General features: G+C 42.3%; 1 protein-coding gene across 3 annotated transcripts in view; it reads right to left on the bottom strand.

Annotated features, from left to right (window-relative positions):
* The window catches only part of syk (spleen tyrosine kinase), an 82,666-nt gene that overhangs the window by 38,549 nt on the left and 19,314 nt on the right, over positions 1 to 24,803 (bottom strand). For all 3 annotated transcript variants that reach the window (XM_034192229.1, XM_034192231.1, XM_034192230.1), the window contains exons 2-3: positions 10,157 to 10,622; positions 9,904 to 10,064 (exon numbers count right to left, since the gene is read on the bottom strand). In XM_034192229.1, coding sequence (XP_034048120.1) covers positions 9,904 to 10,064; positions 10,157 to 10,558 — 563 coding nt within the window. In that variant the 5' untranslated portion in view covers positions 10,559 to 10,622. The remainder of the gene's footprint in view (positions 1 to 9,903; positions 10,065 to 10,156; positions 10,623 to 24,803) is intronic.

The raw sequence follows: 24,803 nt of genomic DNA, 5'->3' as shown, positions 1-24,803 counted from the left end.
GTGATTAGAAAAGTCCCCACATCCACGGACCAGCATTGACTTTATGAATTAATGAAACAAGCTGTGTTGAGAGTGGACAAAAAATCTGAGTTTGATATTTAACAGCACGTGTTATCAGTTCTTGTACAAACGCACACCTCATTGTTTTTCATTGACACATTTTTCTGCTTCTGGTATATGGAAAAAAACACTGATTTGATCAGAGCTCAAAAATGTTCCTTTTTAATTGCTATTATATGATCACAAACATACAATGAGAAAATCACAGATACAAAGGTGGTTTTGTGTGGAGGGTAGTTAAAAAAAAAGAATTCAATGGTCTAAGCTGCTGGCACGGTGGCTTAGTGGTTAGCACTGTTGTCTCAAAGCAAGAAGGACATGGGATCACTTCCCAGCGGGTCCTTTCTGTGTGGAGTTTGCCTGTTCTCCCCGTGTTTGTGTGGGTTCCCGTTGGGTGTTCCTGCTTCCTCCGACTTCCACAGACATGCAGGTCGGGTGAAATGGAAACGTTAAATTGACCAACGGTGTGTTTGTCCGTCTGTATGTGGCCCTGTGACAGACCGGCATCCTGTCCCGGGTGAACCCTGCCTCACACCCTATGACTGCTGGGATAGGCAAAGTGACAAGTGAAGTCAGTTTTGTCCTATCAAAAGTGTACATCAAAAGTGTCTTTGTATTTATTTCTCACAACAAAGGTGGCCCAAAAAATTGTTATTAGTTAGAAGACTACCCCGTACAACTGATGAGTATGTGTTATGTCTTCTCCAGACTATCAGCTATTTGATAACATGACTCGTGTGTCACATGCACCCGGGGCACAGTGAATCGGGGCACAGTGAATCAGTCAAGAAAGTGATTTACTAAGCCCCAGTATCAAGTGGATGACAAATATTACTTGTTGAAGCTTATACATTTATTTTTCCATGAATTATTTCTATAATTTGTGTATATAAACAACTGTTTTCATGTTTGAACAGAAATGATGACAGTTGTATTTATAATAGTTTCTAAAGGACTTATATCACTATATAAGACACTCACACATTACATAGCTGGCTTGCTGGGTTATAGTTTGTATATGCATCAGCATATATTTAATGATTTTGAAGAAATCTTTATAATGTGTTTTTTCATTATATTCTAAGATGATTCACTGTGCCCCGGACGCTGATTCACTGTGCCCCGTGAATTAGTGTCCGGGGCACACTAATTAAATCAAAAATTTTAAAATCGATTTTAAACACCTGTAAATTACACTTGGGGAGAAATAAATAACACAGCCTTATAAACAATAACTTGCTGTATTAAATCCACAACAGAATGACTTAAACCTATGCATAATGTGTTTATGCTGCCACAAAACAACATTTCTGATCCACTGTGCCCCGGTTTCCCCTACTTGGGTTTATTTGAAGTATGAAAACAAGCTCCAACATGCTCAAAAACATGGAATTTAACATCAATATGATTTTAATCAATCAGGTAGGAACATTTATATGCAAAAAGATTTTTGATCATCTTGAATTTCCAAGTGGTTAATTAACCAGATATGCCAAGCAGTGTTGCCACAGTTACTTTGAAAGTCATCCACATACTGATTACTCCTTGAAAAAGTAACTTAGCTACTTTACTTATTACTGTTTTAAAAGTAACTAAGTTAGATTACTAGTTACTTTATTAGTTACTTTAAACAACTGCTGACGACACCCGCCCCCCCACCGACCCGGCAAGTCAACATGAAAATGATAACCCATTTTACCAATACTCACTTTATTGGAAGTGCATTTTTAATAGTAATGTAAACAATGTATGTTCTGACAATTTTAGTTGAACTTAAATACTATTTCCTGGAGAACAAAAAAAATACATTTTTTTTTTGAAAAACATGAAATAAAAGTCTTGGGGTGGGGTTTGAATCACGAACCTTCAACACTGAAGCTAAGCACACTAACCACTTGTCCGCAAGCCTTGTGACATCTTCCTATACTTAAGTTTGTTCAGGGTTTTGGGTAAATTAGACACAGAAAAATGATGGCAACAAAGTGACATTCAATATTATTGAATAGATTTAAAGTCCTGTGATACAAATTAAAACTTAAAATTAAACAATTATTTTAGTTACAGATAAATAAGAACAACAGTGTAAATGTGCTGAATTAAGTAACAATGTGGTAGAACATGAGCCGGACAGGGGTTGTGGTTAATGTGCTTGGTTTTAGTGCAGAACGTTTTTGGTTCAAACCCCATTTCTACCAAATATTTTTTGGCGATATAACTCATCATTTGTTGTGCTATTACTAAATCCAACACATTTCAACTCTACTTAATGTTTTTGTTTAAGTTTAGTTAATGTATTCAATACTTTTTAGTTAAAATTGTAGAACTTAAAATCTACTCAGTTATATTGTATTATGTATCACTTTGTTGCCACAATTTGTTTAAGTAACCATTGGTCAAGTTTTTTTTTCAGTGAATAACCTCCCTCCCGATGCACTGAGGGAAGAACCTCATTGCGTGCCATATCCAGGCTTGAGATTCCTTGCAACCTCACCAGCCTTAGACCTCTTTGAACGACGCTTTTACAGGTGGATAAAGACTGCTGATCGAAGATTTGTGTGAAGGAGTTGACACACACAGGAGTTGCGTGAACAGATGCTTTCCTTTTGTTTACATAGTTAAACCAGTGGGGTTTGGTTCCTTGAAGCTGCATATATAATGTTTTGTTCATACATAAAATGTTGCTGCACTCTTGGTTTGTGCAGACAGAAGCCACTCGTTCATAAAAGGCACACAGCAGCCTGCCTGGGGTTTGCCAAAAGGCACCTGAAGGACTCACAGACCATGAGACCACCTCTGAGACACCTGTCTTGGAGGTCTGCAGACAATTCCTTTGACTTCAAATGTCTAGCCACTCTACCATACACACTCAAAAAACTGACTCATTGGATTGGATTCCCATCTAATAAATATAAGTAGTCCCAACTAAATTAAGTTAAATTCTCTTGCAGAAAAAGTGAAACGCTGTGAATACTTTCCAGATGTACTGTACGCCTTAGTTATTTGATTCACATGATTTACTGTCACTAAAACACTCTGTTACGTTTAAGAATTTTAGGTCAACCAGCAAAATATTTTTTTTTAAGAACACGCAGGCGAGTCTCTGAAGCCGGTCACTGCAGCCAGGGCGACTGTGACAATTTAACTGAAGTATTAAATCATTCAGGCTAAAGTTCATGTTTCCTTAGAAAAAAAAAACATTTCGAGAAGATGGTTCATGAGAAAAGGGACACAAGTGTCTTGAGTATTACTGTCATTCTTCTTCTTCTTCTTCGGCTATTTCAGGAAGTCCTGTGCAAACTACTAGAGCGGAAACCACAGTGTTTTCTCCTGAGTTTGTGGAGCGGAGACCACGGCCTCGTAACCGAAGTTTCTGCCCTGAGAAACACTCAACCTGAGCTTTGTTCAAATCTACTGATGAGGTCTACTGTTCAAACAAAAAGACATATGTTCACTCTCAATGTGTGACAAACAAGCATCAGGAAGTGTTGGTGCTGTTGGAACTGTCGGCATAAAGTCGCCTCCCGCAGTATTTCTGTTACAGTACGAAGTACTACAGTGGTAAAAAAAATACATGTTATAGTAACCTGTCCCCTACTCAGTCAACCCACGCTATATGTAGCACAGCTGTCCACATGGACAATTACACAAAGTCAAAAAACAAAACATGATTACTACCCAGCAACAACAAGTTAACTTTTAATTCTTAAGATTTTCTACATCTGATATATATATATATATATATATATATATATATATATATATATATATATATATATATATATATATATATATATATATATATCTCCTGTGGAACCAGCTCCCAATTCAGATCAGGGAGACAGACACCCTCTCTACTTTTAAGATTAGGCTTAAAACTTTCCTTTTTGCTAAAGCTTATAGTTAGGGCTGGATCAGGTGACCCTGAACCATCCCTTAGTTATGCTGCTATAGACGTAGACTGCTGGGGGGTTCCCATGATGCACTGTTTCTTTCTCTTTTTGCTCTGTATGCACCATTCTGCATTTAATCATTAGTGATCGATCTCTGCTCCCCTCCACAGCATGTCTTTTTCCTGGTTCTCTCCCTCAGCCCCAACCAGTCCCAGCAGAAGACTGCCCCTCCCTGAGCCTGGTTCTGCTGGAGGTTTCTTCCTGTTAAAAGGGAGTTTTTCCTTCCCACTGTAGCCAAGTGCTTGCTCACAGGGGGTCGTTTTGACCGTTGGGGTTTTACATAATTATTGTATGGCCTTGCCTTACAATATAAAGCGCCTTGGGGCAACTGTTTGTTGTGATTTGGCGCTATATAAAAAAATTGATTGATTGATTGTCTGGGTTTTTGATTAATTAATAAGCTGGAATGGAAGATTGCTGCTAATCCTCCGCCCCGGCCCGTGCTACAAGCATTCTGACAGTTAGTGTGACTCGGGGGTGTTGACTCATTTAAACTAACATATTCATTCTGCTGTAACCAGGTTTCTGTAAGGCAGAATAAATCAATATGTTGATCAATTATTATATCATTTACCAACAGGGACTTAGAAGAGAGAGACCTAATGTTTAATAGACCACATTTAACTGTTTTACTCTGTGGTGCAGTTGAAGGTGCTATATTATTTTTTCTTTTTGAATTTTTATGCTTAAATAGATTTTTGCTGGTTATTGGTAGTCTGGGAGCAGGCACCGTCTCTACGGGGATGGGGTAATGAGGGGATGGCAGGGGGAGAGAAGATGCAGAGAGGTGTGTAAGACTACAACTCTGCTTCCTGGTCCCAACCCTGGATAGTCACGGTTTGGAGGATTTAAGAAAATTGGCCAGATTTCTAGAAATGAGAGCTGCTCCATCCAAAGTGGGATGGATGCTGTCTCTCCTAACAAGACCAGGTTTTCCCCAGAAGCTTTGCCAATTATCTATGAAGCCCACCTCATTTTTTGGATACCACTCAGACAGCCAGCAATTCAAGGAGAACATGCGGCTAAACATGTCACTCCCGGTCTGATTGGGGAGGGGCCCAGAGAAAACTACAGAGTCCGACATTGTTTTTGCAAAGTTACACACCGATTTAATGTTAATTTTAGTGACCTCCGATTGGCGTAACCGGGTGTCATTACTGCCGACGTGAATTACAATCTTACCAAATTTACGCTTAGCCTTAGCCAGCAGTTTCAAATTTCCTTCAATGTCGCCTGCTCTGGCCCCCTGGAAGACAATTGACTATGGTTGCTGGTGTCGCTAACTTCACATTTCGCAAAACAGAGTCGCCAATAACCAGAGTTTGATCCTCGGCGGGTGTGTCGTCGAGTGGGGAAAAACGGTTAGAGATGTGAACGGGTTGGCGGTGTACACGGGGCTTCTGTTTAGGGCTACGCTTCCTCCTCACAGTCACCCAGTCAGCCTGCTTTCCCGGCTGCTCGGGATCTGCCAGGGGGTAACTAACGGCGGCTAAGCTACCTTGGTCCGCACCGACTACAGGGGCCTGGCTAGCTGTAGAATTTTCCACGGTGCGGAGCCGAGTCTCCAATTCGCCCAGCCTGGCCTCCAAAGCTACGAATAAGCTACACTTATTACAAGTACCGTTACTGCTAAAGGAGGCCGAGGAATAACTAAACATTTCACACCCAGAGCAGAAAAGTGCGGGAGAGACAGGAGAAGCCGCCATGCTAAATCGGCTAAGAGCTAGTAGCTACGCTAAGCTAGCGGATTCCTAAAAACACGCAAAGTGAATAATGTGTAGAGGTGATTCAGCAGAAGGAGTGCTTTAGTTAAGGCACATAAAGATTACACTGGGAAACAAATCGTAATCTAGATAACTAGATCAATCTAACTGCGCAGATTAAACAGCTAACAGATACAGAAAAACACCGCTGTGCTCCGGAACAGGAAGTGATACAATACCGCAGTGAGAGCCAACCACCAGTAGAGGCAAGCAAGAATAGCGTATATTGAAAGATGTATTTCACTTTTAATAATTATACTGTAAAGGTGATTTGTCACTTTATTTATTTTGCATTATTCACTAAGAAGTTGTAATTTCGTATAATTACACAAAGTAAAAAAACAAAACATGATTGCTACCCAGCAACAACACGTTAACTTATAATTCTTAAGATTTTCTACATCTGATATATATATATATATGTATATGTATATATATATGTATATATATATATGTGTATATATATATATATATATATATATATATATATATATGTGTGTGTATATATATATATATATATATGTGTGTGTATATATATATATATATATATATATATAAATTGAAAGATGTATTTCACTTTTAATAATTACACTGTAAAAGTGATTTGTCACTTTATTTATTTTGCACTAAGAAGTTGTAATTTCGTATAATTACACAAAGTAAAAAAAACAAACATGATTGCTACCCAGCAACAACAAGTTAACTTATAATTCTTAAGATTTTCTGTAAACCATCCACTGTATCTGTTTAAATACACACACACACACACACACACACACACACATATATACGTATTTACGTATTTACTTATTTTGTATTATTCACTAAGAAGTCATACTTTTGTATACGAGGTCTATTAGAAAATATCCGACCTTATTATTTTTTTCAAAAACCATATGGATTTGAATCACGTGTGATTACATCAGACATGTGTTATGTGTCGGACGCAGCTCGGAGAACCGACCAGCGTTTGAAGGACCCAGTATGAAATAAGCAGAGCATGGTACAAAGGCTAAGTGAATTTAATACATAACAGTGATGTGATACAAAACAACAAAAGAGTGTGCGGTCTGGCGTGGTGGTGATACGGTGCGCTCCCAGCAGCGCTAACGGTCCGGAGCCAGAAGCCGTTCGGACCCAAGGACCCCGCCGACACCCCCCAGGTGGCTGCAACAAACCGAGTCTGTGAAAGAAGGAACCATTATGTGAGTCCACACTCTACACACAGAGAGACCACTCAAAGGTGTACATAAACAGCAAACACTTCCTGGCTTAATTACTAATCAGCTTCCCAACCTGCAGGCATGGAACATCCAGTTCACAAAACTCCACTGCAGTGGAAGCCGATACATGACTAACGTACAGCTCAATATAATAAGGTGTGAGGGACACCACATTTACTGACTGTATAAACGTTAGTCACAAAATCTAACGTACCTCAGGAAGTGTGCTGACGAGCGTGAGACCTCACCCCCTCCTCTTTCACAGACCATGCATCAAACCCTGGATGTTCTCTGCATCCACTGATGATGAGATGGCTCCCGAGACGACAATCTCACCCGTCTGGTCACAAGGTCGAGTCTCTGGCAAATACACACTGTATACTCCAGTCTTAAATGCCACCATGTTCCAATCCATATAGATGCACCACAGCTGTGAGTCCTGACGAGCTGCAGGTGATCAGGGTGAGGTCCTGATAACCTCAGCAACACAGCCACTCAGTCCCAAATGCAAGCCACCTGGAAGGAAAACCAAAAGACAGAAACAAAAAGGCAGCCAGGCCCCCCCCCAGCCATACAACAACATGCTTGAACCCTCGTGGGCATGCAAGAGTTTTTTCACGCCTGTCGGTTACGTCATTCACCTGTGGGCAGTCTTTGAGTGAGGCGTCGCCCACCCTCTCGTCGTTTTTTTCATTGTTTAGGAATGGCTCAGTCTGCTGCTTTGTTTGATCAAAATTTTTTCAAAACTGTAAGGCACAACTGAGTGGACACCATTCAATAAATTCAGCTGGTTTTCGGTAAAAATTTTAACGGCTGATGAGATATTTTGGTCTGGTAGTGTCGCTTTAAGGACGGCCCACGGCGCCTGACGGCGATCTGCGCTTCGAGGCAGCAGCGTCTCGCTGTTTCAAGTTGAAAACTTCCACATTTCAGGCTCTGTTGACCCAGGAAGTCGTCAGAGAACAGAGAACTTTCAGAAGAAGTCGGCATGAGGAGTTTATTCAGACATTCCATTGTTAACGGACATTTTGTAATGAAAGAACGTGCAGGCAGAGTCGCATGTCGGGCCGGACCCGACCGCGGGGGGTCACGACAGGAAAAACACCTCCGTTGGAAACCTTAACGGGTAAGTTGGAACATGCCCAAGCTGTTAAACAATTTCTCAGTTACTCACTTGTTGAAAGCCATCAAAAGCCGCCTGAATTTTACAAATGGTTTTCAACACGGAGGTGTTTTTCCTGTCGCGGCGCACAGTTGTCACGGAAACGACTCGGCGAATTTGTGCGCACGTCTTTCATTACAAAAATGTCCTTAAACAGTGGAATGTCCGCATAAAGTCCTCATTCCGGCCTCTTCTGAATCTTCTCTGTTCTCTCACGACGTCCTGGGTGAATTAAGCCTTAAATTAGGATGTTTTCAGGTCGAAACAGGCCGACGACGGCGCCTGGAAGCGCTGCAGGACGTCCCGGTCCGTGGGAAGTCCTTACAGCGACAGAAACACCCCATAATCTCTCATCAGCCGTTAAACTTTTCACCGAAAACCAGCTTAATTTCTCGAATAGTATCCACTCGGATATTCCTCACAGGTCCAGAAAAAATTTTGATAAAGCAATGCACGCCGTCTGGAGCAGCGTGTGAAACAAAGGAATTCAGCCGAGAGGGCGGGACCACATCTCACTCAAGGCCTGCCTACAGGGAAATGACGTCACCGACACGCGTGAAAAAACTCACGCATGCGCACGAGGGTTCAAGCATGATTGGTGGAATCGCACGTCATTCAAATCCATATAGTTAAAAAAAATAATAAAAGGGTCGGTTTATTGTCTAATAGACCTCGTAAATCAGAATGGTTGAAATAAATTGCAGTGGAGTTTGGAAGCAAAAAACATGTACGTGTGTGCTGGATTTGGAAGGGCTTGAAAATTTTCTTACAAAAAGCCAGCCCTGCAGAAAAGGTTTAAGATGCTGGACAAGATTATTTAATAGGAAACTATATAATACTACTGAGAATTAAGAAAGGACATGTTCTTGTTTTCTCAGTAAACAATGGTTGCTCTGTCGTCAGCTAGGCGGGGCTCAAACAACTGAGCAATGCGACACGGCGACTGCCTATTGGAGTGAATCAGCCGTGTCACGTCAGCTGGTTGTGTGCTTGAACAAAATAATCCAAGATACTGGAAAACACTCTGTATAAATTTATTTGTTAAGGTTAGCAACAAATTAACGCTTCTAAATCTGAAAATGCTCTTTTTTAACCAGATAACACCTCTGAAGTGATTTACAAGACATTTTACAGAAATGTAGTGAGCACGCCCCCGGGAATGCACATCGAGCAAAACAGCCAACTGTTTTTCGCCATTGTTTATAGCGAATGTGACTATAGCTTAAGTTGCATCAGCATAAAGGTCGCACCTTTTTTCTGTGTGTGGAATTCACTTTTTAACACAGCGTTTCACTGGAGAAGAGTTTGTTGCTGGTCTGCTCTGTGTCAGCCTGATCCCGTCAGATCTCAGAAGCTAAGCAGTGCAGGATCTGGTTAGTACTTGGATTGGAGACCTCTTTAGAACACCAGCGGCTGTGTGTGTTTCTCCAGGTAACACTGGAGTTGCATCAGGAAGGTGATCCGGTGTAAAACTTGTGCCAAATACCAGTGCGGATATGACTGTATCCGCTGTGGCGACCCCGAACAAACGGGAGCAGCCGAATGTGAGTGCCAGGTGTGAGTGTGTCCGTGTGTGCATACGCGTGCATGCATGTGTGTGTTTGGGATAAAAGTTTTTTTTATGCAGTTTGTTTCATCTTTGACATCCTGAGCTGATCTCAAATGTGGAGCCATAAAGAAAGAGAGCAAAGCGCTGCCCGGAAACAGAAGAGGAAATAAAATGAAGTAGAAAGGTTGAACCTTACAGAAACTTTCCGTTTGCACGGGTGCCACATTGAAGCCTGGGCTCTGACTCCTCTCGGGGTATGACGCCATGGAACCAGGGCATCTTTTCATGTGCGGTGGTGGCGATGAGCTTCTCTAGCTGAGGCCTCTGGCTAATGATAGCCTGCTCCAGGGCTGCCCCCTGTGCACAAACATGACTTTTAAATGATACACTAATAAGCAAAATATGATATACCCAATATGACCTCATCATTGCTTGGAGTTGTGACTAACCCGCAGGTTCCAGGTCTGCTTCACGTACTCCTGGATGAGTTTTTCCTTCAGGTCTTCGAAGGGCCCCACTTTTGGCTGCATGTTCCTGGGTCTGTTGCAGGGCTTCTTCAGCAAACACACCAAACCATCCATCTCCTGGGAGTGGTAATCAATCACATTCACTGGGCTTCTGTGGCTTTGACCACCGGCAATAGCGTACGTATCATTGGATTCCCTTTCGATGGTGTAGTGGTAACAGCGACCTGAGTAAGACACCGAAAGTGCAAAGCCACCCAAATAGTTTCGGCTTTGCCGTAGCAGGTATAAGCCATTAGTCTTCCCGGCTTGATGTAGGTAGTCCTCCGCCTCTTCCCGGGTGATGTTGCCATAGAAGTATGATAATGTATTCACTTTGTCAGCCATTTTGGCTCCTGGTACATAGTTTCCTTAAGGAAATTCCCACCACAGTCCAGTCAACTGGAGTTTCCTAGAAAAAATAAATACATGAATAAATCAGACTTGAGAATAACGTATATTACAAATATATACAGGTGTACTTTGATGAATCCCATTTTGTGGCCTATATTTTAAAAGTTAAAAATCATACTTTAATGTATATAAAATAACTTTGGCTTTAACATGCAGGTATTTGATGAATTATACATCATCTGACTCTCATTCAACCACCGACAAGAAGCAATTCTGTGTAGCTCAGCAACATCATCATATTTACAGTAGTGTTCACAATAATCCAATCCAATATATCAATCCAGGTTTTGAGTGTATGTCTTATTGTTACATGGGAAACAAGGTACCAGTAGATTCAGTAGATTCTCACAAATCCAACAAGACCAAGCACTCATGATATGCACACTCTTAAGGCTATGAAATTGGGCTATTAGTAAAAAAAAAAAGTAGAAAAGGGGGTGTTCACAATAATAGTAGTGTTGCATTCAGTCAGTGAGTTCGGCAATTTTGTGGAACAAACAGGTGTGAATCAGGTGTCCTCTATGTAATGATGAATCCAGCACCTGTTGAACATGCTTTTCTCTTTGAAAGCCTGAGGAAAATGGGACGTCCTGTTGTGAAAGTGTAGGAACACGGACCCACAACAGGGGGCGCAAATGAACGGACAATGGAGTAAGGCAAATAACAAAGCTTTACTGTTGTGAAACTCGCACAACAAACACAACAGATAACAATTTCGTGAATAAGCCGAATTCCAATGGTGTCGTGTGGGCAGGCTCGAAGGTAGGAGACGTCTGTCCAAGTCGAACCGGAACCACTCGATTTCCACCGCCACCGAACCCCGGGAATACTGGAGCCGCCAAGTCCCGAACTCCCAGGTGACCACTGCCTCCGCTTGTCGGATCTGGTACTGCTGGCGAGGAACAAAAACAGTCAGAGGTGGGTGCGCTGCACCCAGCAACACGGACGGTGGTAACACCACCTCCTCCTCCTCTCGTCAAGAAAACACTGAAGTGCAGGAGTGTGAGTACTTATCCAAATACTGTTCCTGCTGCTCTTCTCTCTCTCTCTGTATAAAGGCAAAAAGTAATCAAGGTTGATATAATCGGCTGGACACGTTACCTCCTCGGTAGAAACGATATCTCGGCAATGAGGTGGAGATGCCGTCCTGCTAATATACCCCTCTGATGATTGCTGTCAGCTGTCTCAGGTGATGGGCGACAACTGTCACCCTGGCTGCTCCTGTGAGGCGGCAGCACCCTCTGGTGCCTGGAGCCCGCACTCCAGGCAGGGCGCCCTCTGGTGGTGGTGGGCCAGCAGTACCTCCTCTTCAGCGGCCCAAACAACACGTTCAAGACATTGTTCAGAAGAACAGCGTAGTTTGATTAAAAAGTTGATTGAAGAGGGGAAAACGTATATGCAGGTGCAAAAGATTATAGGCTGTTCATCTACAATGATCTCCAATGCTTTAAAATGGACAAAAAAAAAAAAACAGAGACGCGTGGAAGAAAACGGAAAACAACCATGAAAATGGATAGAAGAATAACCAGAGTGGCAAAGGCTCACCCACTGATCAGCTCCAGGATGATCAAAGACAGTCTGGAGTTACCTGTAAGTGCTGTGACAGTTAGAAGATGCCCGTGTGAAGCTAATTTATTTGCAAGAATCCCCCGCAAAGTCCCTCTGTTAAATAAAAGACATGTGCAGAAGAGGTTACAATTTGCCAAAGAACACATCAACTGGCCTAAAGAGAAATGGAGGAATATTTTGTGGACCGATGAGAGTAAAACTGTTCTTTTTTGGTCCAAGGGCCGCAGACAGTTTGTGAGACGACCCCCAAACTCTGAATTCAAGCCACAGTTCACAGTGAAGACAGTGAAGCATGGTGGTGCAAGCATCATGATATGGGCATGTTTCTCCTACTATGGTGTTGGGCCTATATATCGCATACCAGGTATCATGGATCAGTTTGGATATGTCAGAATACTTGAAGAGGTCACGTTGCCTTATGCTGAAGAGGACATGCCCTTGAAATGGGTGTTTCAACAAGACAATGACCCCAAGCACACTAGTAAACGAGCAAAATCTTGGTTCCAAACCAACAAAATTAATGCCTCGCAGATGTGAAGAAATCATGAAAAACTGTGGTTATACAACTAAATACTAGTTTAGTGATTCACAGGATTGCTAAAAAAGCAGTTTGAACATAATAGTTTTGAGTTTGTAGCATCCACAGCAGATGCTACTATTATTATGAACAACCCCTTTTCTATTTTTTTTTACTAATAGCCCAATTTCATAGCGTTAAGAGTGTGCATATCATGAATGCTTGGTCTTGTTGGATTTGTGAGAATCTACTGAATCTACTGGTACCTTGTTTCCCATGTAACAATACGAAATATACTCAAAACCTGGATTAATCTTTTTAGTCACATAGCACTACTATTATTCTGAACACTACTGTAAGTATGTTGATGATCAAAAGCACACAATCTAAAGTGCGCAGCGCATGTGAATTTGGGCTAAGTTAATCTCTAGATTGTGATTTACATGGAGCATCTTCTGAGTGCGAATGTAAGGCACAAAGAGGCTTTATTTAATCAATCATGGGTGAGTTTTTGGCATAACATGAATTAAACCAGAAACATCTGTCATTCCATTTAAGAGCTGGGGTGCACAAGCAGCTGACGCACTGCTACTCAGACAGTGGACACAAAAGAGATGTATTCTGGTGAGTTAACACACAACACGTCACAGTACACAAGCAGAGCAAATGAACAAATAGTAAGTCCTATATTGGCCCTGAGGCCCATTGATGTTGGTGTTTATCCACAGATTTTGTACCAAGAAGGGGCTGAGGGTCTACAACTCCCCTCAGATGAGATACCAGCTAATCATATGTTACGTCTCCAGCCAAGACTGGTACATACTTACAGCTGGGTGGACTGTGACAATGAAGAAGACGTATAATCACACAGTATAGTTGTGCTTGTGTAATTACCAAGGAAATAGGTAAGAAGCATTACTGGATTCCAGTACAGGTCCACATATTGGTAGCCCAACCCCTGTCCCAATAACCGACCTGCTCCCTTTAAGAGTCGCTGTGCCAGCAAATGAGGCACTGCCATTCAGACGACATATCAAAGCATGCAAGAGGAGAACAGCTGACAAGGCTCCCTGCGGTGAAGCAGTGAGGCCTTAAAGTGAAGTTTTTCATTTTCCATTATTGATTCATTTTATTTTGCTTAATGGTTGTTTTCCATTCAGTTTCATTGGATGTACTGTACAAACAGAGTATATGTGCATCGTCAATCTGCCTCTGTGAGTATCTTAATATTACGCTGTATACAACGCCTGGCAAAAATTATGGAATCACCGGCCTCGGATGATGTTCATTCAGTTGTTTAATTTTGTAGGAAAAAAGCAGATCACAGACATGACACAAAACTAAAGTCATTTCAAATGGCAACTTTCTGGCTTTAAGAAACACTATAAGAAATCAGGAAAAAAAATTGTGGCAGTCAGTAACGGTTACTTTTTTTAGACCAAGCAGAGGGAAAAAAATATGGAATCACTCAATTCTGAGGAAAAAATTATGGAATCATGAAAAACAAAAGAACGCTCCAACACATCACTAGTATTTTGTTGTACCACCTCTGGCTTTTATAACAGCTTGCAGTCTCTGAGGCATGGACTTAATGAGTGACAAACAGTACTCTTCATCAATCTGGCTCCAACTTTCTCTGATTGCTGTTGCCAGATCAGCTTTGCAGGTTGGAGCCTTGTCATGGACCATTTTCTTCAACTTCCACCAAAGATTTTCAATTGGATTAAGATCCGGACTGTTTGCAGGCCATGACATTGACCCTATGTGTCTTTTACAAGGAATGTTTTCACAGTTTTTGCTCTATGGCAAGATGCATTATCATCTTGAAAAATGATTTCATCATCCCCAAACATCCTTTCAATTGATGGGATAAGAAAAGTGTCCAAAATATCAATGTAAACTTGTGCATTTATTGATGATGTAATGACAGCCATCTCCCCAGTGCCTTTACCTGACATGCAGCCCCATATCATCAATGACTGTGGAAATTTACATGTTCTCTTCAGGCAGTCATCTTTATAAATCTCATTGGAACGGCACCAAACAAAAGTTCCAGCATCATCACCTTGCCCAATGCAGATTTGAGATTCATCACTGAATATGACTTTCATCCAGTCATCCACAGTCCACGATTGCTTTTCCTTAGCCCATTGTAACCTTGTTGTTATGTGGGCCGCTGAAGAGGAGGTACTGCTGGCCCACCACCACCAGAGGGCGCCCTGCTTGGAGCGCGGGCTCCAAGCACGAGAGGGCGCCAGACCCAGAAGAAGTGACAGCTGTCACTCATCGCACCAGCTGTCACTCATCTACACCACTTTATAAGCCGGACTGCAACTCCACCTCCTCGCCGAGAAATCAACTACCGAAGAGGTAATTTTCTCTGTGGACTCATATCATTGAGTGATAATCTGAACTTCTCTTGCAGCCGTTATCCTGTGGTGTTCGTCCTTATCTGTGGGATTGGCGTTTGGTGTGACAGTGACGGCTTCGCCTCACACCCCAAACCAGATAAGTGGATTAAACAGGAGCTGCACGAGTGTGTGATTGGAGGTGGAGGTGCTCCCTCCTAACTGTGTGCAGACTGTGGATACTGAGTGTGCGGACTCACACTCATTCATCTTGTCTTTGCTTTCTGCCAGCAGTACCAGGGTCGACAGCCGAAGACAGAGGCCACCTGGGGACTCGGGACTTGGCGGCTCCGGTGTTCTTCAGACCGTTGGTGGTGGAAGCCGTGTGGGACGCGGCTTCTCTCTCGTCGGGGGTCTTCTATCTTCGAGCCTGCCCACACGTCACCTGGTGTTAATTGACTTTGCAGATTTTGTGTATTTAGTTGTGTGTTGTCACAACATTAAATTGTTACTTTTTGGCTTATTCATTGTCCGTTCATTTGCACCCCCTGTTGTGGGTTTGTCCTATGACACCTTCCCAACACTTGTTTTTTTCTGTTTAGGTGTTAATGATGGCTTTCGTTTATCTTTTCTGTATGTAAATCTCATTTCCTTTAGGCGGTTTCTTACAGTTCGATCACAGACGTTGACTCCATTTTCCTCCCATTCGTTCCTCATTTGTTTTGTTGTGCATTTTCGATTTTTGAGACATATTGCTTTAAGTTTTCTCTCTTGACGCTTTGATGTCTTCCTTGGTTTACCAGTATGTTTGCCTTTAACAACCTTCCCATGTTGTTTGTATTTGGTCCAGAGTTTAGACACAGCTGACTGTGAACAACCAACATCTTTTGCAACATTGTGTGATGATTTACCCTCTTTTAAGAGTTTGATAATCCTCTCTTTTGTTTCAACTGGCATCTCTCGTGTTGGAGCCATGATTCATGTCAGTCCACTTGGTGCAACAGCTCTCCAAGGTGTGATCACTCCTTTTTAGATGCAGACTAACGAGCAGATCTGATTTGATGCAGGTGTTAGTTTTGGGGATGGAAATTTACAGGGTGATTCCATAATTTATTCCTCAGAATTGAGTGATTCCATATTTTTTTTCCCTCTGCTTGGTCTAAAAAAGTAACTGTTACTGACTGCCACAATTTTTTTTTCCTGATTTCTTATAGTGTTTCTTAAAGCCAGAAAGTTGCCATTTGAAATGACTTTAGTTTTGTGTCATGTCTGTGATCTGATTTTTTTCTACAAAATTAAACAACAGAATGAACATCCTCCGAGGCCGGTGATTCCATAATTATTGCCAGGGGTTGTAAATACCAGACTGACTCTGTGTGTTATGTGTCGACGCGGGTTGAGGAGCGGACCTGCGTCAGACGGAACCCAGCGCTAAAAATAACTAGAAAGCGGTTCCAATAACAAAAACAATTTATTTATTTCACCTGCTGGTGCACAACAAAGTGTAAAAACCAAAATAGCGTCCTTCTGGTGGAGTGAAGGCTGGCACGCTCTCCAGCGCCCAAAAGGATCGAAGCCCGGTGCTCCTGGACCCACTACCACCGCCAAACACCCCCCAGGTGGACACGACAAACCGACTCTCTGCGAAGCATAGAAGAGGTGAGGTAAGTCAGCAGTTACAACTAATATCCTTCAAAAGACACACACTATCAGCAACACATTCAGGTCTGTATTTTAAACTTTATGCAAATGAGCAGCTTCTCACAACAGGTGGAGGATCACTTGTCCGCACGCCACAGCAGTGAGAAGGAAGCTGCACAATTCTCATCACAATTCAAGTATACTGCGTAACAAAATACCTTTAATGTGTGCTGACAGCATGTGTCCCTCACCCTTCCTGCTTCACGGGCTCGATGTGTCAAACCCAGGCGCGGTCCTCAGCGTCTCACAAACGAACATCACAAGGTCGAGTTCCCGGCAGTTCTGCTTGAATCACACATGACTTAAATGCAGAACGCCATCCAATTATCTGCTTCAGCTGAAAGTCTTTAAGGCTGCACGTGAGCACCATTCACAGGTGCTGGACATGATGTTGATGAGGGTGAAGGACTCTTCAGCCAGCACCTTCTCCACAGACAAATCAGTTCTCATGCCACCTGGAGAGCAAAGAAAAGAAAAGAACACCAAAATGTCCAGCCACACCCCCCAACACACAACACTGTGCTCCACTTTAGACCAGGTTTGTGGTTGTCTCCAGTCTCTCATGAGCAGGTTTGTTTCAGCAGGCTCTGGACCATCAAGGAGCACAAACATGACAATACAAGCAGTCAATCTATGGATGAATGGATAACATCTTATTTATTTAGAGGTTTCACACATCACCGCCCAATGAAACAAAAGTTAATATCTGCCATTTCAACTGCCTTCAGGGTGTTCCACTAACGCACTTCCCACCTGGTCCTTTCTTTGTGAAGTTTGCATATTCGCCCTGTGACTGCATGCATTTTCTCCAGGTGCGCCGCGTCCTCCCACTTCCAAAGGCATGCAGCTTTGGTGAAATGGGAACTTTAAATTGACAGCAGGTGACAGTGTGAACACGTCTGTCTGTCCCTATGTGGCCTTGCGATAGACTGCCGTCATGTCCAGGGCGTACTCTGCCTGACACCCGATGACCACTGAGATAGGCGCCAGCTCCCCCGTGACCCCCCCCCAATGCAGAATATTAATTAATGCCTGGCCATGCACTAGACTGGGCCACTGCTGTGTGAAAACGCCAACCACAAACTGGCACCTTATTCATTAATTTTATAGAGGATATGAAAAAGGGTTTTGATCACTGTGAAAGAGAAACATGCCTGTTTAATGAACACTTACATGTTGCCCATGGGGATCCACGGGCTCCAGATTGGGTAATGTTTATAAAATAGGTAGGTGACATTTTTTCAAGGGTGGTAATAAGTTATGCAAAGTTTCTATAATGAGTTGGAATGACATGTGAGTCCAGAATGTTTTTAGAACTTTAGACCTTAGACCTCAATGGTTTTTAAAAGACAAACACAATCCTTTTATTTCCAGTTAATTACATCATTTTTAATGTTAAGTTACAGTCTTAATGTATTTATAAATTGTTTAGGTTCTTGTTATCATATACACACTATTATTTTTATCATTATTATTATTATCAGTATTATTATTATTTTATTATTACTTCTATTTTGTCATTTGATTTTTAAATGGACCACAATGGAAATAAGTGTTTTCACTTTCTTGTGTCATCCATATTTACAATTATATTATGTACTTACACTGAACTTACTAAATAAGAGCATGCAAGCACATGGTTTTAGTATATGGATGATTTACCACCCCCTGCTGGAATGGTGTGTGAGTCCAGAATGTAATTAGCAACATCCATTGTTCAATGTTGTTTGATAATATCCATAGTTCTTCAAAAATTTTTAGTCCTATCAACGTTCCATTTTCATCCACCTCTAATTTCCTGCTTTTAAACTCAGATAAAACTGAAGTTATTGTACTTGGCCCCACAAATCTTAGAAGCATGGTGTCTAACCAGATCGTTACTCTGGATGGCATTTCCCTGATCTCTAGTAATACTGTGAGAAATCTTGGAGTCATTTTTGATCAGGATATGTCATTCAAAGCGCATATTAAACAAATATGTAGGACTGCCTTTTTGCATTTACGCAATATCTCTAAAATCAGAAAGGTCTTGTCTCAGAGTGATGCTGAAAAACTAATTCATGCATTTATTTCCTCTAGGCTGGACTATTGTAATTCATTATTATCAGGTTGTCCTAAAAGTTCCCTAAAAAGCCTTCAGTTGGTTCAGAATGCTGCAGCTAGAGTACTGACGGGGACTAGCAGGAGAGAGCATATCTCACCCGTGTTGGCCTCTCTTCATTGGCTTCCTGTTAATTCTAGAATAGAATTTAAAATTCTTCTTCTTACTTATAAGGTTTTGAATAATCAGGTCCCATCTTATCTTAGGGACCTCGTAGTACCATATTACCCCATTAGAGCGCTTCGCTCTCAGACTGCGGGCTCACTTGTAGTTCCTAGGGTTTGTAAGAGTAGAATGGGAGGCAGAGCCTTCAGCTTTCAGGCTCCTCTCCTGTGGAACCAGCTCCCAATTCAGATCAGGGAGACAGATACCCTCTCTACTTTTAAGATTAGGCTTAAAACCTTCCTTTTCGCTAAGGCTTATAGTTAGGACTGGATCGGGTGACCCTGGACCATCCCTTGGTTATGTTGCTTTAGACTATGGGGGGGTTCCCATGATGCACTGTTTCTTTCTCTTTTTGCTCCGTATGCATCACTCTGCATTTAATCATTGGTGATCGATCTCTGCCCCCCTTCTCGGCATGTCTTTTTCCTGGTTCTTTCCCTCGGCCCCGACCAGTCTCAGCAGAGGGCTGCCCCTCCCTGGGCCTGGTTCTGCTGGAGGTTTCTTCCTGTTGAAGGGGGGTTTTCCTTCCCACTGTGGCCAGGTGCTTGCTCATAGGGGGTCGTTTTGACCGTTGGGGTTTTCATAATTATTGTATGGCCTTGCCTTACAATATGGAGCGCCTTGGGGCAACTGTTTGTTGTGATTTGGCGCTATATAAGAAAAAAGTTGATTGATTGATTGATTGATTGATTTTGGCGACATTCATCCTTGACCCGAAAATACGTAAGCATACCAAATGGCAAATGTCAGTTCTCCCTGGTTTCAAAGTTATACACACGCACACAGAGCTTTTTGTCTTTTCTGCTTTCTGCTGCAAGCAGGTACTGTTATTTTTACATACCCACAAAAAGAGACGGTGGTGGAACATCAAACACACTATCCTTCTCACTCATGGTAACGGCAACAAGACAGTTAACTAAACTGACTAAACCAACTGAACTACAAAAACACAATAGGTCCATAACACTAACAACACTGTTAAACTGACATGAACCACAATAAAAACATTTAAAACACCAAACTCCCAAGGTGCACTACAGCACAAAGTCCATTATTATTAGTCAATTATTAGTCTTATCAACGTTATGTTTTGGTAGAATTCATCCCTGACCCAAAATAAAATACATAAGCATACCAAATGGCAAATGTCAGCTCTTCCCAGTTTGTCCATGATCAAAGTTATACACACGCACGCATGTAGGCACACAGAGCTTTTTGTCTTTTCTGCTTTCGGCCGCAAGCAGGTGCTGTCATTTTTGCATACCCACAAACAGAGACGGTGGCAGAACATCAAACGTACTATCCTTCTCAGTCATGGTAACTGTTGTGTGGGCCGCCAGAAGAGGAGGTACTGCTGGCCCACCACCAGAGGGCGCCCTGTCTGGAGTGCGGGCTCCAGGCACCAGAGGGCGCACCGCCTCACAGGAGCAGCCAGGGTGACAGCTGTCAGGTATCACCTGCAACAGCTGTTACCAATCATCTGATCAGCAGGGGTACATCAGCAGGACGACGTCTCCACCTCTTTGCCGAGATATCGCTCTACCTGGAAGGTAACGTTCTCAGCTGACTGTGTGATCTTTCGACAGTAACCTTTTGTTACGTTTGTGCATTGTATAGCAGACTCTTTTTCCAACGAGAGGTGGAGGTAGTTTTCCCGCCGTGCGGATTGCTGGGTGCAAACGCGCCCACATTAATTGTTTTTTGTTCCTCGCCAGCAGTACCAGGTCCGGTACACGCGGAGGCAGTGGCCACCTGGGAGTTTGGGACTTGGCGGCTCCAGTATTCCCGGGGTCTGGTGGCGGAGGAAATCGTGTGGTTCCGGTTCTGCTTTGGACAGACGTCTTCTATCTTCGAGCCTGCCCACACGACACCTTTTGTGATTTGGCTTTTTGTCTATTGTTGTAATCTGTTGTGTTTGTTGTGCCCATTTACAACAGTAAAGTGTTATTTGACTTCCTCCATTGTCCGTTCATTTGCGCCCCCTGTTGTGGGTCCGTGTACCTACACTTTCCCAACAGTAACAGCAACATGACACTTAACTAAACTGACTAAACCAACTGAACTATAAAAACACAATAAGTCCATAACACTAACAACACTGTTAAACTGACATGAACCACAATAACAACAATTAAAACCCCCAAAACCCCAAACTCCCAAGGTGCACTGCACCACAAAGTCCATTATTATTAGTCAATTATTAGTCTTATCAATGTTATGTTTTGGCAGAATTCATCCTTGACCCAAAATACATAAGCATACCAAATGGCAAATGTCAGCTCTTCCCAGTTTGTCCATGATCAAAGTTATACACACGCACGCATGTACGCACACAGAGATTTTTGTCTTTTCTGCTTTCTGCCGCAAACAGGTGCTGTCATTTTTGCATACCCACAAACAGAGATGGTGGCAGAACATCAAATGTACTATCCTTCTCAGTCATGGTAACAGCAACATGACACTTAACTAAACTTACTAAACCAATTGAACTACAAAAACACAATAAGTCCATAACACTAACAACACTGTTAAACTGACATGAACCACAATAACAAAATTTAAAACCCCAAAAACCCATTTTTGCAGCGTTCATCCTTGACCCAAAATACATAAGCATACCAAATGGCAAATGTCAGCTGTCCCCAGTTTCTCTGTGATCGAAGCATACACACGCACGTATGCATGCATACACTCACACAGAGGCCACTTGGCTATTATAATATAGATTTCCTAGGGTACACTACCAAATAAAAGTTTGGACACACGTTTCCATTCCACACTTCTAACTTTGCTCCTCTCCTCCTGCCTTCAGACATGTTCTCCTCCTCTTCATCTTCTTCTTCACCCAACAGTAGCTGAATTTCTGCCAGTACCCTGTTCAACATCACCGGCGGCAGCCATACCGAGGCCTTGACCGCTACGGTATGGAAATTCAGTTTGTGATCTGCACGTTTTATGTGATAAAATTTACACCAGATGTCCTTCCACTGCTGCTCATTTAACCAGGCTTGGGACTGGCACTCAGAATATACTGGGTGCACACCCCGTGTGGCTGAGTTCATTGTCACTGTCAGTGCCACACATTATTCTTCAATTCAAGGAAATAGATAGTGTTCATTTTCATCCACTGCCTGTTTCAAGTAATGATTTCTACATTTTGAATGCATGATTAGAACTTTTCTGTTTGTCAGTCATGGAAGACAATTAGTTACGGTCTGTAGTTGTGACAGTTGTGTCAGACTGATGCTGAGGTCTACACACTTCATTGGTGTGCGACATGTACACGGAGGTGCTGGATAAAAGCGTGCCGTGGTTCAAAAGTCTCAGAACACCTCTTCAAAAATAGATCTGACAAACGGCAACACAAACCGTAAAAAGGCAAGTCTGCACTGACTACTTCGCTTTTTGTCTGACATGAGCAGGAAACAGCTTGTGATTGTAGCCACGGTAACCACAACCCAAGTGGAGAAAGACACTTATGGTAACTCCAGAACTGTGAGGCGCCACGGCTTAAAAATGTCATGCCGCGGTGTGGTCGCACTGCTGTCACGCCAATAGAAGCAGCGTATTTTTCAATTTTGGCAACTCTTAATACTCGTATTCAGGATAATACTGTTACTTTTGCAAACACTGATTTTCAAATAGATTGAAAAATAATAATGCTGTTACTGCTCAACTGGTGTTATACTTTGAGATATACGACGAATGGTTTTTAAAAAAACGTACTGTGAGAGATATTTCCATGATAAAGAGAGATGGTTCCAAATACTAATTGAAATGCATTTTAAAGACACTGCTAAGATGTCATTTAACTTAGCATGACTACTGATGATATATTGTCACAATTATTTGGCCCATCTGTGACAGATGCAGCGAAACTGATTCATGTTTTTATTTTTATGTGCCATGTTCTAGAACAAGAAATTTTAAAATGATTCAAAATTCAGCAGCAATCATTGTAATCTCCTGGTGTCCAAGGGTATTTTCTCAATTTACCATAATATTAGTAATTCCCATTTTAAGGTACTTTCTTTCAGTATAATGTCCATATGTTGCATATCAAAATGTTCAGAACAAACTCAGCTTGATGCAACTCAGACAGATTTTACAGCTGAGAATTTATACTTTCACAAAGTGGTGAAATAAACCCTTTGTGATGTTCCATCACTGATCTATGAACAGAAACATGGTGAAACTTATAACTAGATGTGTCGGCATGTCCATGGACCCCAGAGGTTTAACTCAGACTCAGACACAGTGCATCCTGAAAGTATTCACAGCGCTTCATGTTCTCCACATTTTGTTATGTTACAGCCTTATTCCAAAATGGATGAAATTCATTTTTTTCCTTCAAAATTCTACACACAACACCCCATAATAATAATTTGAAAAAAAAAACTTTTTGTTTTTTTTTATTTTTGCAAATGTATTAAAAATTTAAAAAATAAATAAATCACATGTACATAAGTATTAGGAACCTTTGCCATGAAGCTCAAAATTGATCTCAGGTGCATCCTGTTTCCACCGATCAACCTTGATGTTTCTACAGCTTCATTGGAGTCCATCTGGGGTATATTCAGTTGATTCATGATTTGTAAAGGCACACACCTGTCTACATATAAGGTCCAACAGTTGACAGTGCATGTCAGAGCACAAACCAAGCATGAAGTGAAAAGAATTGTCTGAAGACCCCCGAGACAGGATTGTCTCGAGGCACAACTCTGGGGAAGGGTACAGAAATATTTCTGCTGCTTTGAAGGTCCCAATGAGCTCAATGGCCTCCATCATCTGTAAATTGAAGAAATTCAGATCCACCGGGGAGAAGGGCCTTAGTCAGGGAGGTGACCAAGGACCCAACTGTCACTCTGTCAGAGCTCCAGCAATCCTCTGTGGAGAGAGGAGAACCTTCCACAAGGACAACGATCTCTGCAGAAATCCACAAATCAGCCACTCCTTCGTAAAAAGCACATGGCTGTCCACCTGGAGTTTGCCAAAAGGCACCTGAAGGACTCTAAGACCATGAGAAACAAAATTCTCTGGTCTGATGAGACAAAGATTGAATTCTTTGGCATGAATACCAGGCATCAAGTTTGGAGGAAACCAGGCACCATCCCTACAATGAAGCATGGTGGTGGCAGCATCACGCTGTGGGGATGTTTTTCAGCAGCAAGAACTGGGAGACTAGTCAGGATTTGAGGGAAAGATGAATACAGAAATGTACAGAGACATCCTGGATGAAAACCTGCTCCAAAGCGCTCTTGACCTCAGACTGGGACAACGGTTCGTCTTTCAGCAGGACAATGACCCTAAGCACACAGCCAAGATATCAAAGGAGTGGCTTCTGCTTCAGCCCTGCCCCCCCCACTAGGTTCTAGCACCCCCCAACACGATTTGAGGCAAGTGCTACTAGCAGTGAAACCCAGGAAGGCTGCTGGCCCAGATGGAGTACCTGGCAAGGTACTCAGAACATGTGTCCATCAGCTGTCATCTGCAGGATCTTTAATCTCTCCCTGGATCAAGCAGTCATCCCCACCTGCCTGAAAACTGCTACAATCATCGCCTTACCTAAAAAGTCACCTACAACCAGCCTCAATGATGACCGCCCTGTACGAGGTCTGTCCATAAAGTATCGTACCTTTTTATTTTTTTTTAAACTATATGGATTTGATTCATATGTTTTCACGTCAGACAAGCTTGAACCCTTGTGCGCATGCCTATCTCGGCTTTCAATGCTTACCAGTCCAGTAAGTATCAGTGAAATTGTGGAGAGCTGGACAT

This window comes from Thalassophryne amazonica, chromosome 17 (genome assembly GCF_902500255.1).
Source record: "Thalassophryne amazonica chromosome 17, fThaAma1.1, whole genome shotgun sequence".
In the NCBI taxonomy this organism is placed as follows: Eukaryota; Metazoa; Chordata; class Actinopteri; order Batrachoidiformes; family Batrachoididae; genus Thalassophryne; species Thalassophryne amazonica.
The sequence above is the reverse complement of the archived record's forward strand: the minus strand, read 5'-3'. Positions and strand labels throughout refer to the sequence as shown.